This window comes from Callospermophilus lateralis, unplaced genomic scaffold, assembly GCF_048772815.1.
Source record: "Callospermophilus lateralis isolate mCalLat2 unplaced genomic scaffold, mCalLat2.hap1 Scaffold_246, whole genome shotgun sequence".
NCBI classification, from domain to species: Eukaryota; Metazoa; Chordata; class Mammalia; order Rodentia; family Sciuridae; genus Callospermophilus; species Callospermophilus lateralis.
Genome location: NW_027513304.1, coordinates 1,098,076 through 1,113,777, shown reverse-complemented (window position 1 = coordinate 1,113,777; position 15,702 = coordinate 1,098,076). Strand labels below are relative to the sequence as shown.

At 41.1% G+C, this 15,702-nt stretch overlaps 1 protein-coding gene across 1 annotated transcript in view; it reads right to left on the bottom strand.

Annotated features, from left to right (window-relative positions):
• Nucleotides 1–5,139: 5,139 nt before the first annotated feature.
• Nucleotides 5,140–15,702, bottom strand: part of LOC143640426 (CD226 antigen-like) — a 56,140-nt gene continuing 45,577 nt past the window's right edge. Inside the window, exons 4-6 of the mRNA XM_077108246.1 lie at nt 11,807–11,903; nt 7,865–7,922; nt 5,140–5,253 (exon numbers count right to left, since the gene is read on the bottom strand). Coding sequence (XP_076964361.1) covers nt 5,140–5,253; nt 7,865–7,922; nt 11,807–11,903 — 269 coding nt within the window. The remainder of the gene's footprint in view (nt 5,254–7,864; nt 7,923–11,806; nt 11,904–15,702) is intronic.

Genomic DNA, 15,702 nt, shown 5'->3' with positions numbered 1-15,702 from the left:
TGCTTTTTTTCAATATCTATTTTATTATTGCCTTTTCCCAAATCATAAGGTTCTATTTTATTTTTTGAGCTTGTACAGACCTAGGTTAATGTTTTCTGATCAGTTCTATTTTTTGACTGTGGCGTTTTTAAACATTGCAATGGAGATTTCACCTATGAAAAGCTACAAGGCCTTTAATATTATGTTATGTTTGTATTATTGTGTTATGTGTGCACAAACTTCTGTTTTGTGTTGTATGTCTGTATGTGCATATTATCATATATCATATATGAGGAGCGCTCATGAAAAAATGGATCTGAATTTTTTTATTCACATGATTTAAATGTTTTAATTTAAATTGGGTAAACAGCTGTTGAGGATTATTTTAATATGTGAACAAATAAGGAGGTTAACAGATCTGTTTGTTTACTTTCACCTTTCCTTTTCATTATATTTAATAATTCTGTTCAGGATAATGTATGTTCAGAAAATTGTTTTCTTAGTACCTGCTGGAATGTTACATAATTTTTTTTTAGCCATCATTGCCAGAATTCCTATCTTCATCCCAGTGCCGGTGAAGACAAAGATAAAACCAAATTACAGCTTCTTCGATAGATATCACAACAAACTGTATAAACTGATGCATCAATGAATAATGTAACTCAACAAGTGATGCTCAATCAAGGAGTCGATTTACTTTGGGAGGAAAGGACAAATTGATAGATTCCTCTGCTTTAAACTGCTTACAGAACTTGCCTGGACTATGTATCACTTGTATGCATTGTGAACTATCTGTTGGTGCAGCAAATTGTGGTAGTGCTGGGGTATCTTTGCTGATGGCGTCACTGGTGGTACAATTTTTCCAAAGGAGCCGACAGTTGGCTTGGTGTCTTGGCATTTTTGCATCCTCCTCCCTTCTGCTAGTGATGGTCTAAAATTTGGGGGCCAACAGAGGTGAGACAAAGAACCTCACCCCCCCCACTGGTGCAAAGGCCTATCCACAAGTATGGCTGTAGGCTGGACCGGTAGTCAGTGACGGGTAAGTTTCAATTGCAGTGGTACCAACCTAAGACAGGAGACTGACACCTTTAGGTCAGCTCATCTAATGACGGGTAAGAACCATATGTAGTATTGGACAGCCTAACAGGCATGGTCCCTAAGCCACATGCTTGGTGCTTAATTAAACAGAAGGGGGGAGATGCTGAGAGCCATAGTTGAGTCCGAATGACGCATGGCATTTTTGCCAGAATGGAGTATTGAGAGGTTACACCAGCAAGCCATTGAGATGATAATGGTTATTTTAAGCTGTGTATATTAGATCCCTGGTGTCCGCCTCAGCCTGCTACTTTGGAGTTCTTGCGCTACTTTGGAGTTCTCGTGGGGATTCCTGAGAGTTCGCATTGGTTGGGGAAGTGCCAGAGGAGGGATTTCCGGTTGGTGGTTCCTGGAAGAGCCGCATGGCATTCGGGAGAGTTTCCAGGGAACATGTGTGGAGTGTGCTGGTGGAGTTCAGAAATAAAGTTTTTCTTGCTTCAGTGGCTCGTGATTTGTGCCCAGCCAGACTGCAGCAAGACTCACATAATTTAAAACTAAAGGGTGGCAGAAACACATACCCTATCAATATGAGCCAAAGGAAATAGTTGTGTTGTTTTCATAAAAAGGCAGAGATCCAGAACAAGGAGCTTAACAAGCATGAAAAGGAACATACGTGTGGCAAGGTGTTGGTTATCTCATGGGACATATCAGCCCTGAAAGTGTGTGTCCTGAACAGAGTGTCCAATACCTGAGCCATTCCAAGGTGGTCCTAACACGCCATCCACCTACATTGAAAGAACATTCCTTTTCTCCACACATCTGACAGCATTGATAATTGTTTGTGTTGACGGCTTCCATCGTAACTGGAGAGAGACGAAATCTCAGTGCAGTCTGAATGGGCTGTTCCCTGATTGCTGAGGTGTTGAACATTTTTCCATATATTTGTTGGCCATTTGTACTTTTTCTTCTGAAGAATGTCTTTTGAGGTCATTTGTCTATTTATTGATTGGGTTATTTGGGGGAGGATTGCTGTTTGTGTTAAGTTTCTTAGTTCTTTATTTATTTTGGATCTTAATCCCCTACTGAAGAGTAGCTATCAAGGATTTTCTCCTATTCTGTAGGCTCTCTCTTTACACTCTGGTTTATTTTGCATATAAAAGCTTTTTAATTTGATGCTACCTCACTTATTGATTCCTGGTATTATTTCTTGAGATTTAGGAATCTTTGTAAGGAAGTCAGTGCCTTCCCCAATATGTTGGAGTGTTGACCCTTTTTCTTCTAGCAGTTTTAGTGTTTCTGCATTAATTCCTACGTCACTGATGCACTTTTTTTTACTTTCATGCAGGTTGAGAGGCAGGGATCCAGTTTCACTCTTCTTCATGTGCATATCCAGTGTTCCCAGCACCATTTGTTTAAAAAGCTGTCTTTTCTCCAGTGTATGTTTTTGGCACCTGTCATGGAACTGTATCTATATGAATTTGTCTCTGTGTCTTCTGTTCTAGTCCGTTGGTTTTAATGGCTGTTTTTATACCTACACCATGCTACTTTTGTTACTATAGATCTGAACCATAACTTGAGATCAGTTTTGTGGTGCCTCCAGCATCTCCATTATTGCCAGTATTAGTTTGGCAATTCTTGTCTTCTGTTTTTCCATATGAATTTTATGAATATTTCTAGTTCTATAGAAATTCCTCAAAAGACTGGGAATAAAACAACCATTTGACCCTGCTATCCCACTCCTTTGTATAAGGTAGCAGCACACTGCAGCTGTGCATGCATCACAGTGTTTATAGCAGCAAGATTCAGAAAAGCCAATCAACGGAACCAGTGTTGGTGCGCACCTGCAGATGATTGGATAAAGAAAATGTCCTATGTCTACACAATGGAGGTTTATCAAGCCATAAAGAAGGAGAGAGAAAAGGGATTAAAAAAAAAAACTTCCTATAGTTCTTTGGTCCACTGCATATAAAACACACAGAATGTTGCTTTGAGATAGATGTTACAAACTGTTCAGAATATAAAAATTTCATTTCTGCATTTTTAACTCTGAAGGTTAATTTTATTCTGTAGAAATATTTTTCCCTACTCTTCTTTGATAGCAAATGAAACTGATGATCATGGTGCACTACATTTTATTCATTCAGAACAACAAAATACAATAAATGAAGGCAAACATTTGCATGGCCAACAAATGGAAAATCTGAAATAACTGGAAACAGTGTTCTAATTAAGGTAACCATATAACTTCATCAAACAAGAACAATAGGCAGGATCGTCCCTGATTTGGGATTGGGATTACCACCCCAAATGAGACTTTTTCTAACAGCATCTTACAACATAGTTAGTGCTTTGAATCTAGAAAAATATAATATGTAAACCAACCCTGAAGATATGAAATTTCCCTCAGAAGCACTGCAGTAGATTCTAGAAGTTCATTGAATCACAGCAATAGAAAATTTAAAGGAAAGCAAATATTGCCCATAAATATTTTGAGTGTGATATTTTTAAAAAATTAAAAAATAGGGAGACAGAGATGAGTTTCAGATATCCTGGGGGCTAGCACACATAAGTGGTTCATCATGAAAGCCTGTCACTCCAGTAGCTATTTTCTTTTGAAGGGATTTATAGTCCTTCATGTTAAGACTGTAGAAATATTTTACTTCTCACCTGTATTAATCAATGAGAATTTGGTTATTAGAATCTTCCAGATCATTTTAAACTTTTTGAGAAAAAGAAACAGCTTATTTTATAAATGGTGCTAAATTGGTTCACAATGTGAACTCAGGGATTTGGCCCTAGCATCTTGGATAAATATGATGCTAGAGTGTTTTCTGGTGAACGGCCTTTCCACTGGGTTATGCTGATAAACTCATGGAAATGGTTCATGAATCCAAATATGAAGTTCTAAAGCAGTGATAATAAAAACGAGGGTAAATGTCCAAACTGTGAAGCCCACATTTCCCTTTGTACTTCATTCCCCGATGACTTTCCCTCCTTTCCTGTTTCCTCTCCATACTCTCCCGACTCCAGGCTCAAATTTCTACCCTACAACCTTATAGCACCACTTCCAACCATGTTCTCTCTTCATGTATTCAAGTTTCACACAAAATTATTTTTAGAGAACTTAATGCCTAGGTTCCTGGCCATTTTGAGAGAATTTGCATATTAAAAATAATTCTCAAAGGTAGCAAAAAGAAAAAAAAATCAATATTAAAATATTTACATTATTTATTCTTGGACCCTCTATCACACTTGCTCATTAGGCTAGGCCCAGGATGGTGGTAAGAATTCTACATGGATTCAGAGATAAATTCATTTTCTATTAAAAAAGAAAATGGTAACCCTGTCACATTATCTTTCTCTGACTTCAGTCATTCTGCTGCCAGGTATTTTTCTGGACTATGGATGATGCAGAAGATTCTAGAAGAGAGGAGAGAGAGAGAACTAATCTGGTTTCACTTTTTAGTGAAATGTCATTGCAGTCAACATTTAGTAACAACCACAGCTTCCTGGTTCCTTTCCTTCTTTAATACCCTGAATTGCCCCTTCATGCACTTTGTCCCCACCTCCAGCTCTCACAGGTGATCCCTTAATTAAGGTAAGCTATCTCACCTTAATGACCACAATGCCTGCTTAATGATAGGCAAATAATCAAATATGTTTGCTGTGTTAAAAAAACAAACACTTCATCCAATGCAAACAGGGTCACAAATGACTTCAGTGGTTGGCTGCCATCTTGAAAGCACACAGAAAAGCCAGCATGGGAGTTAGGCCAAAGCCAGACAAGTGCATCTACTGCTGTGGGAGGGGATCTGAACCAGCTTAGGGCCATGTCTAAATCTAGACACAACATTAGAGCCCTGGTAAGTAAAGCTCACTCAAGTCTGGTCTCCCCTGCTCCTCTGTTGCGTGATCCAGCAAGTTTCCCTTATGTATGAGCTAACATGACTCAGGTGTCCTGAAGCACTCCTGTTCAGGATGTTCTCTAGGTCATGCAGTGTTTTCTCTACCAATGAAAGAAGTTTAGTCAACTGGAATCAAGACAGTCATTGGGTGGTAGGAAGAAATTATAAAGATCCATGTATTTAATAGTCATCATTAGTTAGCTGATATCAAGAGAAAAGCTTAGACTCTAGGTTTTGGTCTTCGAGAGAAGGTAGGATAGTTGACATAAATGTCTTCTCTTGTGTCTTCCATGGGTTGAGTGGTGGAGATGGGTCTTCTGTAGTTGTTGGCCGCCTACAAAATAAACAGTAATGGTATCAATCATTCAGTATGTTTCATCAGCTAGTAAAGATATTCAACATAAATCTCTCAATTGAACCATAATGTAGGCCAAAATTCCACTACAAGTAATTTCTAAAACACTCCCTCCATTGTATAGAACTTCTGTTAGAAATCACTTTCTTGTTTTATAGGATTCCGAATACGATGAAGCATAAACATAATCCAGATCTTTAATGCTGTATTGTGCTATGAATTTCCTTTTTAGATGCAAAAGTAGGTTGGTATTTCCCTATAGTTGGCATCCATCAATGTCTACTGAATGATGCCTTAATTAATCACTATTCTTAGAGTACACAGTGTCCTAGCTTTAACAATAATCAACTGAACACAATGAAAGAACTAGGCAACAAATTTTCTCCTTCAAGCTGATGGTACATAACCAATAATATTCTCTACTTTAATCAAGTGATGTGCAAATGTGACAAGATGAATGTGCACATGTGACAAAATATACAGGTGTGAGAAAGAGCAAAATTGAGAGAGAGAAAAGAGAAGCAAGAGAGATCTTCTGGTGAGTGGTTTCAAAAGTTAGAATGATTTTGGTGTTTGCAAGAAGAAAGCAGAAGGAAAATCCAGGTGCCTTGTTACTTACATCACCTGTGAGGAATAGCAAAATAATCAAATAGGTCTATCTTCTTCATCTCTCACAGTCCCTCTTACTATCAAAGTTTTAAATTGTCCTCAATATAATAAATACCATTATTCTAAAGCCTAGAAGAACTGGATACCTAACATAGTCCCAAAGCATCCTCCTTTCTTCAAAATTCATAACAATAAATATTCCTTTGGATTGACTTTAGCAGGCAAATAGCTAGGAACAAGAGAAAGAAGCCATTAAGTGGACCTGGCCGGGCAGCGTCCACTGTGTGCCAAGCAACAGCTGGAGGAGCCGCGCCACTGGAGCCTGCATTTGGTGCCAAGAAGCCAGCTGTGAGTCAGTCAGAAAGACACATCTGACTTGCAAAGAGTAACTGCTTAATAACAGAAAATTTTAAGTTGACAGATTATTAAGAAGTCTGAAGCACCCATATTGGGTGCTTAAGTACTTGACTTTTTAGCCGTGTTGAATTCGAGTGCAAATAATTAAAGCAAAAAGAAATCAATGTGATTTTGGATAGCACTTGACAAAATGTTTGCCTTTGTCAACTCAGGCAAGCTGTAATAGAACAGCACAGACTAAATGTCTTAAACAACAAGCATTTATTTCTCGCAGTTCTGGAGCTGTGAAATCCGAAACCAAATGTGTGGCGAGGGCTGCCTACTTGATCTGTGGGTGGCCATCTTCTCCTTGTGTCCAGGCTTTTTGTGCAGAAAGCAGAGAGGAGGAAGCGAGCTCCGGCCTCTCTTCTTACAAGGGCACTGATTCCACCCATGAATAACCTCCCCAAGGCCCTACCTTATCAGACCCTCATGCTGTGTGTGAAACCCTAACACAAGCACTGGATTGTGAGTTTTAATAAACAGAATAATATGTGCACAAGAGAGCAATATCTGACATACGCTGGAGGCAATGAACATGAAATTAAGCATCGCTGTTATCTACAAACTCCAAAGTTTCTATTACTTTAACCAAACAATATGCGCAGTAGCAAAGTAGAGCGAGATGGAAAATTTAATAGTTCATCAGACTCCTGAAACCCACAAGAAAGTTCTTTAGGTTTATAATGTAATTTGAGCATTCATTAATTCATAATTAATTAAAGGTAATAATAGTAACAAATATCATATATTATGTCCTTTTTTATGCACGCTTTGCTTCTGAGCCTTGAATGTAGGTTAGATTAATTTAATCATCACAATATCTTTATGACATCAAAATAATGTTATGCTCTTTATTGGTTTGAATAGGGTCCCCCTGAAACTCACATCCTTCTGCAAACATCATTATGTGGCCTTCTTTGGAAAGAAGATACTTGCAGATAAAATTAGTGACGTGAACATCAGGATGCACTGGGGTAGGAGGCTGCCCCTTACTCCGAGATGACTGGTTTCTTTATAAGAGGAGAGGCACAGACACACACAGGGGAGACCCCAGGTGAAGACCGGCAGAATCGGATGTGTATACAAGCCATGGACAGCCAGTGATTGCAGGCAACCACCAGGAGGTGCTGGGAGAAAAGCTTGGAACCATCTCACCCCAGGAAGGAACCAGTCTTCACACACCTCTTTCTGGACTTCAACCCTCCAGAGTCATGAGGGAATAAGTGTGTGCTGTTTCAAACTATCCAGCTTGTGTACTTTGTAATAGTAGCCCTAGAAAACTAGTGCGGATTTCGGTAATGCACAGGGTTGATTCTTACTGTGTCAGTGTAATTGCTCCTTTATTCATATTGATATAAAAAAAAAACTTAGTGTCAAAAGGTATTAATAGAGTAGCACAGAGAGTAAGTGCTTCCTCAAATAAGCTGATACTTGAATTATCAATATTTGAATTATCAACTGCATTGCCAGGTTATTAAAAATAAAACAAAAAATAAGATCCATAACTGCAAAATAGGCGGACTTTACAAGATATTTATAAAGCATAAAAGAGGAGGAAAATGACAATTCCAGGTGAACTCACCTTACTCTTTGTATCCCAGGACTCTTTAAATGGGGTGGACTTCTGTCTCCTCCTCCTTCTAAAACACACAGTCAACAGGAAACATCAAGATGCTGCAATCCAGCATGGTACCCCTCGGCGTGTCCCCAGCCCACGTGCACTACTGAATATGTGCTTGTGACCAGCCACAGGTGCTCCACACATATCTGTCCAGCATTCTAGTGACTGACACTCACTTTGCACACCTCTCCCACATTCCCTGGAGGGTGCACACAACTCCATAGCTGTCCAGCAGTGTCCATGGTAATTACTCTCCTTGATAACCCACGTAAGAAGGGCTTCCACCCTTCTCCATGGAATCTTGGACTTAGAGATTTTCATGATTAAAACATGTTTGAAAGCCAACAGTGAAACTTCTTAGGTGACTGCACTAACAGAGCTCAGTGTTATAAAATCTTCCAGGTGTTATTCTATATAACCTGTATGGATGATTTTCTTCAGATCTCATCAAAATTCTAAACTTAACAGTTTAGGAAACTGAGGTGCAGAGAGAAAGGGTGACTTGCCCAGAGTCACATGGCTGGTTACAGGTAGCATCAGCCCTCAACCCTCCCACCCAACTCTGAGGCTTCCCTTCTCTCAGAGTCACTTTGATGTGGCCAGCAACCATCTGCAACCACAGTACTCCACAAACTCTCCACAGTTCCAATGACGCTTATGAAACCTAACTTCTGGAGAAATCTTAAAAGAACAAACACAAGAGAAGGAAAGAAGAGGCTACTGTAGTTGAACAAAGGAGAAATAACATATCCAAGTGTGAAGACAGTTATTCTGGGGAAAGTCAACCTCTGTTCCATCTCCCTAAAGCAAAGATTCCTGTTGAACAATGAAAGAGGTGGATTCCATGCAAAAATATAGAGGTTTATTTTGTTCTGTGTTTCATAAGATGAGATCTCAATTCCTTATTAAAAATCTTGAAAACATGATAGTCACTCTTCAAGGAAAGGTTATTCAGAAGTGGATATTGATTCTAATGATCTCTTCTAGTAATTTGGAAATTCTACTATGTTAACAGTCTTCATCTTATTCTATAGACATTAATTTACTTATTATTATCCTTATTTATGTTGATTATTCTTTAATTTACTTACTCTCTGTGTAAATTCACAACATGCAAACTTCATTTCTAAGTGTTTTGTATAAATTACATGATTTATTCCTCAAAGGAATCTATCATAAGGCTACTATTATTACCTTTTGTTTACAGATGAGAAAGCCAAGGCACAGGTCTAGGACCTTTGATCTTTAATTAAACCATGGTGCACAAGTCTATCCCGTAACACACAGCTAACTTTCCCAGACGGATCGCTGTGTCTGTGTGTTGAAATAAGCCTGGAGCATGCAACATGATGAATGAAAGAGAAGGTTGGGCTTGGAATCAGACTCTGTGTAACTTGTGCTCTGCTATCTAGTGGCTGAGTGTTTTGCATCTCAAAAGATCAGTCCTCTGTCTGTAAAATAAAGGTAGTAAACACCACCATTTGATCTAAGTTGACCAGCTGTTCCCATTTGCCGGGGACTAAGGCTTCTCCTTGGGATGAAATGCTGAAACCAGGAAGGTGGCAGGAAAAGCAGGAAAACCAGATGCCACCTTCATCATAAGCATAGCACTGACAGCAATCTGCAGAGAAGTGCCTGACGTTTCCCTAAGGGTTCAAGCTCTTCCCAGGACACAGGTGTCCGTGCCCAGAGCACAAGCTGGCTCTCCTGGTGCTCACCTGCACTGCGCACCCCCAGCATGCTCCATTCTTACTGTTGTTGTTCTGACCCCTACCAACCCAGGACAGAGGAACCGTTTCCAGTGCCCGTGGAGCAGGTGACTGGGCATCCCCTCTGAAGCCAGACTTGCACATCTGAGGCTGAGGCATTATCTCAAATGGTTGGTCAGACAGGGTCCAGGGGTCATTGGTGAAACACTTGGGTCATTTTCCAAAACATTTCCAACCAAAGTAACAGCCACAAAGGGAGACCAGACAAGGCAGGAAGAACCGTGCCCTTTCCTTTGTGGAGGTCACCCTTGATTAGACACTCGCGTCCACTAATCTTCCCATCGCCTTGACCCAAGAGGGACAGTATACTCCACAGTTTAGTTTAACTACTCATGTGAAAGCAAAGTGTTTTCATGAAGCAAAGCCTGTCCTGTCCAACATCTGTGACCCTGCAGAGGTCTGTCCACCCCGTGTTCTCTCAGTCACGCTGCCTATTCCCCCAGACTCCCTCTGCCCTGTCTGCATTTTCATCAGCCAAGGTGAGGCAGTAGAGAAACCCTCTAGGACACTAACCCCGGGCCCTGCCTCCACTTGCTAATTTCTGGTCAGGGAAAGACTCAGGGCAGCCACGATGCAGAGAAAGGTGAAAGGACTGGCCCTGTTCCCCTTTAATTAGGCAGATGATCACTGACCCTCCACTGCTTGGGAAGATTAGCTGCTGAATGCTATCAAACACTAAAACATAAACAAAACACAGTCCTGCCATTATGAATACCACAGTAGGGAAGACAAGCCCGAATACAATTAAAATACAAAGCAGGATGTGAGGAGTAGCAGATAGGAGTGCAAGATGATTCTGGATGGTGACATCATGTCTATCCCAAGGACAGAGATTCAAATCAGCCCTCGCAGAGGGGACTGGTGTCTTGCCTGTTATAATGCACAAGATTAAGGGCAAATACAGGGAAACTGTATTTGGGGAGCCTAGCAAATGAAAGAGAGTGGGTGTGCTTGAAGAATAAATGTCATAGTTTTAATAAAAATTTGTGAATTTTAGAGAAAGTAAAGAAGGTAGAAACTATGAACAAAAATTAAGTTGCAGTCAGAGAGCAGAGCACCTTCAGTGACTGGGCTGATGAGGTTAAGACTACTCTGGTTGCTTTGGGAGGGTAATAAAGTGTTAATCAGGAGGAGGACAAAAGAGGAACTAGGAATGGTTTAGAGAGACTGGTCTGAGAATAGGAGGGCAGGTTGGAGAGGGCAGGGGTGTGGCAGAAGAGGCAAAGGTCAAGGACACGCAGAGGAGATGCAGAAACCTCCTGGAGACCCTGTTAAGGAGCTGCACATGACGTGGGAGTGGAGCAGAGATGTAAATGTGCACAGCAACAAGCACATCTGTGCCATTACAGACCTGTGTGTGAGAGAGAGAGAGATGTGCAAAGCATGGTCCCTTTATCCCTCAGCAAGCCTGGCCCACAGACTCCTGTAGAATCTGTAGAACACACACTCCAACCACTGTTGTTGGCCCATAGTATAAGGAATAATTCCAACCCAGTGTGATTCTAGAAGGACAACCAGTGCTAGGCAAATGGGTCGGCAGACACGGAGAGTCTGGAGAAGAAAGGGCTGGCTAAGAAAATCCCCTGCGCCACACCATGAGTAGCAGGAAGCTGCTGCTGATTAAGGATGGCTGCCCACTGACTCTGGGGTGAGCCTCCCGCTCTTCTTCCTCAGTAATTCTTAACAGTAGCATCTAGACCACTGTTCAGAAAGTATGCTACCACTTTAAGTTATACTGTCAGCTTATTAGAACGGGAGCTTCCCTACATCTCGTTCACCACTTTGCACAATAGATATCTGATGAATGCTTAAGTTAAGGCATTATCCTCTCTTTCTTACACACACACACACACACACACACACACACACACACACCCCTTCACTGGCAGCTATTTCCTTGGAGGAGGGGACAGAGGTGGGGAACAGGCAGGCTTCCGGCTCCACCCATCCCTCAGGGAGTGACTTTCTGGCTTTGGCTTCCGATGTTAACGCCTCCTCCCTTGAGTAAGAGCCTTATTCAAAGAAATACATGTGGATGCTGAGACCATTTTACAAATTGTGGGGTTATTAATAGAGAACCTGTAACAACGCAGGGACTCAGGGCAAACCAGATTGGGGTACTTGTTCTACTCACCTGTTACAAGAAAAGATGGTGATGGTGATGATTGCCACAACAAACAACAGAACTACCCCTCCAGCCACAAAGAGGAGATATTGGTTATCAGCTTTACCTAAGAGAAAAAACAAAATTACAGTAGAAATTAGGGACCCAACTAATGCCACAAAAGGAAGGTTGGAAAATGAAGAAAGAGCATATCAATCAGGATGGAATATTAAGAACAGAGAATACAGTAAAAATAGGTTGGATTGAGGGAAAAAAAAACAATTTTCTTTTAAAGCCTCCTTAATATTTCTGACTCCTCACAGGTTTGTCTCTGTTCCTTGTTAAGCTGGATTCGACAACATAAGAAATAGAATCTGTAGAATACACACTCCCAAAAGCTCCCAATCACATGCACAAAAGCTTTTGTAGAAGAAAATAGCTACTAAAATAGCCTACTTAGGGAGGCCAATTTTTATGTTTGACGTGTTCATTACGCTCAACACCCAACAGTATGTAACTTTAATGTTAACCCACAGAATTTTGTTTAAAAATATTTTCAACTACATTTGAGTTGATGATAAAAGTCAGGAAAAGCATGTTACTCCGACTCCAAGTTTCCCAGAAATGGACTGAAGTGGCGCAGGAGTCTGGAGCCTTGTTCTGGGCCTGTCACGGTGAAGCTGAGGTCCTCCAGCAGAGGCGTCCTTTACATTCCCTGCATGGGCCTCTCTCTTTATTCCAGTGGTGGCGATGACCCGGTTCTGATGACACCATGGGGCTGTGGTAGGACTCTATTGAGCTGACGTTCCAAAGCATGCAGAACTAATCCTACAGCTACGTCACCTCTGGAGCGTGAGCCCACACAGGTCAAATACCATTTCAGCCTTCTGCCCGGTCCTCCTGGCCCAGCACACCCCACCCATCGCCACCCACAGAACACCTGTGGGGCACCTCCCCTGAGGAGAAGCCCATCAGTCCCCATGGCTGGCGGGAATGGGACTGATGTGCAGACTGGGTCTTTCTTTGGGACAGCAGATTTGCCCATCTTGCCACACAGGAAGGGCGTGGGCTAGAGCACAGAACAGCTTCCCTCCCTCTTGAGACGGAAAGTGGAAGACTTGTGACTGTGACTGCAGGGGTCTGGACCCAGCACAAGTGGAAAATCATGCTTCTCCACCAACTCTCGCCCATCCTGTCCTCAGACCACCTCTTCCCTCCTACGCCACCATGTACCTAAAGGTTTTTCCATGACAAGAACTCACTGTCTAGACCCCCTCAGTCATCTAGGAGCTTTACTACAATGACAAATAATAAACTTTTTTATGATTTAAATTTGTTTAACCTAGATTCTACATGGAAAAAAGATCGACCATGCAGTATTTTTCTCTCTGTGCCTGGCTCACTTCACTTGGCATATATCCTCCAGGTTAATCAGTGTTGCTGCAAGGACAGGATTTCCTTCTTCTATAAGCTGAATATTATTCATTGTGTCTATAAACCATGTGTTCTTCATCCACTGTCTGTAGATGGGCACAGAGGCTATACCCACTAGCTGACCATCATGAATTATGCTGCATGAACATGGGATACAGATGTCTCTTCAAGACACTGACAGTGTTCCTTTGTGGCTACACCCAACAGAGCGATTGCTCTGGTGATACGGTAGTTCTATTTTTATTGAGGCCCCTCCATACCATGTTCCATAATGGTATCGCACTTTAAATTCCCACCAGCAAGGTAGATGGCTTCCTTTTCTTCCACACTCTCACCAACATTGATGATCTCTGGTCTTGTTGATCGCAGCTCTCCTAACCGGATGAGGTGGTATCTATCTCACTGTGGCTTTGATTTGCTTTTCCCTGATGAGTAGTGATCTTGACCATTTTTTCATGTATCTAATTGCCAGTGTTATGTCTTCTTTTTTTTTTTTTTCAGGTCTAGTGCCCATTTTTTTTCATTTGGATTATTTGTGTTTTTTGACAATGAAATCCTGAGACTTGTGACAACATATATGGACTTAGAGGACATTATGCTAAGTGACATAAGCCAGACATAGAAAGACAAATGCCACATGATCTCACCTGTAGTGTCATCTAGAATTTTCAAAACAATAATAGGAAAACAGTGGTTTCCAGGAGCTGAGGGTGCAGAGATGGTGGAAATGTTAGAGGGTACAGACGTTCAGTGGTAAGATGAGCAAGTTGAGGGGACCCAGTGTGCAGCATTTTTTTTGGGTGGTAAGAGATATGCTAATTAAATTATGGTAATCATTACACAATATTGACATGGATCAAGCCATTATGTTATACACCTTTACTATATTTAATCTTTGACAATTTTTAAAAACTTTAAAGCAATTGTTTTCTTTAGGCTTTTTGGTATTTCCAAATTTTTCTAAAAGGTATCTTGCTTTTTTAATCAGGAAAAATCAGGACAAAATTTTAAAGGTCTGAGTGTAAAACAGAACATTCTACCAAACTTTAGTGACTGTTTTTAATAGAGCAGGATGTAGAACTCCTTAGAAGTAGACAGAATGCTTAAGAATGCAGACAATATTTTTAATTAAGCTTTAAGTTATATGAATTCAGAAGTAGAATCCACTTGAAAGTGTGACCATTTGTATCACAACTGGTCAGTTATAAATCCAAATTTCAAATGTTTCAATTTGAAATGTTTCCTATTTTTAACTGTTTCTAGCAATGTGTGACCACTGGAGTCAGATCATTTATTCATTCAGTATTTACATGGATGCTATTTCAAGGCGTATTAACTGGTAATACCGATAGAGAATGAAATTTATATTATTTTGAAAAGTCCTATGTGACTTAAAAAAGCATGGAACTAGTATTTACCCTTAAGAAATAAATGTAAAAGCATGGAGGAGTGGTGCAGATTCAGCCCCTCAGAGCGGGAACATGGACCATCCGAGGCAGAGCCATTTCCCACCCCTGCCTGCCCTGTCAGACTCTGGTGACCATGCAGCTTGCTGGTCCTCATGTGGAAGAAGAAAAAGCAAATAGGAAGGGATGCTTTGGGGAGTTAATAGCTCATAGCGTTCACTTTCTCCCCCAAGTTCTGTTAATAGAGCTTTGGTTGAATGATGTTGGCCCTCAAGCCCTTCTCTGAAGAAAGGAGAATCATTGTCTGTTTCCAGTGGCCACATTTTTGCTGACTTTTTGCTTACATCCCAACGCTCGTTGATTCATAGGGGGACAAAAATGTCTTGAACCATAAAGCCATTATTTCTCCTCCCATCACAAAAGATAAATACAGTTAAAACAATTTAAAGCAAGTCAGTGAAATTTATAAATGAATAATTTACTCCAGGCCTGTGACCCTCCAGGCTAAGTTTCTGTTGGTGACAAGTATTTATGGCTGAGTTATAAACCTTAGAAATGGTTCATGATAGAAATGCTGCCAGGCCCTTCCTACAGAGCCAGGCGGGCAGAGCAGCCCTAATGCCTGGGGTTCCTCCTTTATTGGAGACGGGTGGGTTAGGGAGTGAAGACACTGAGTAACTAATACCCTAAATAACTGGACCAGAAAACAAGCCAGAAGAACTCATGCATTCCAAGGCTCTAACCAGCCCTGATAAGTCCTGGAAAATATCAGTTACAACTACTCTTTTCTTGCCTCATTAAGAAGAGAAAGAAATGTTAGCTCTCATTCTCTGTCCAGATGGAATGCACCCAGCGGTGCAGGCGCAGGTTGGAGAGGTGTGAGCTGACAGAGTGTGCAGGAGAAGGTCATTCCCAGTCTAACTCTCTGGATGATGCAGAAAAATATCCAAACTCATCTCCGTTAGACTTCGGTTGGCTGGAAACACAGACACGGAGGAGGGAAGCGATGGGGCCTTGTCCTGTCTTCTAATTCTTTCCTTGGAAGATCTCATTGAAGGACATTCAGTCTCTTTATCTTTGCAGTTG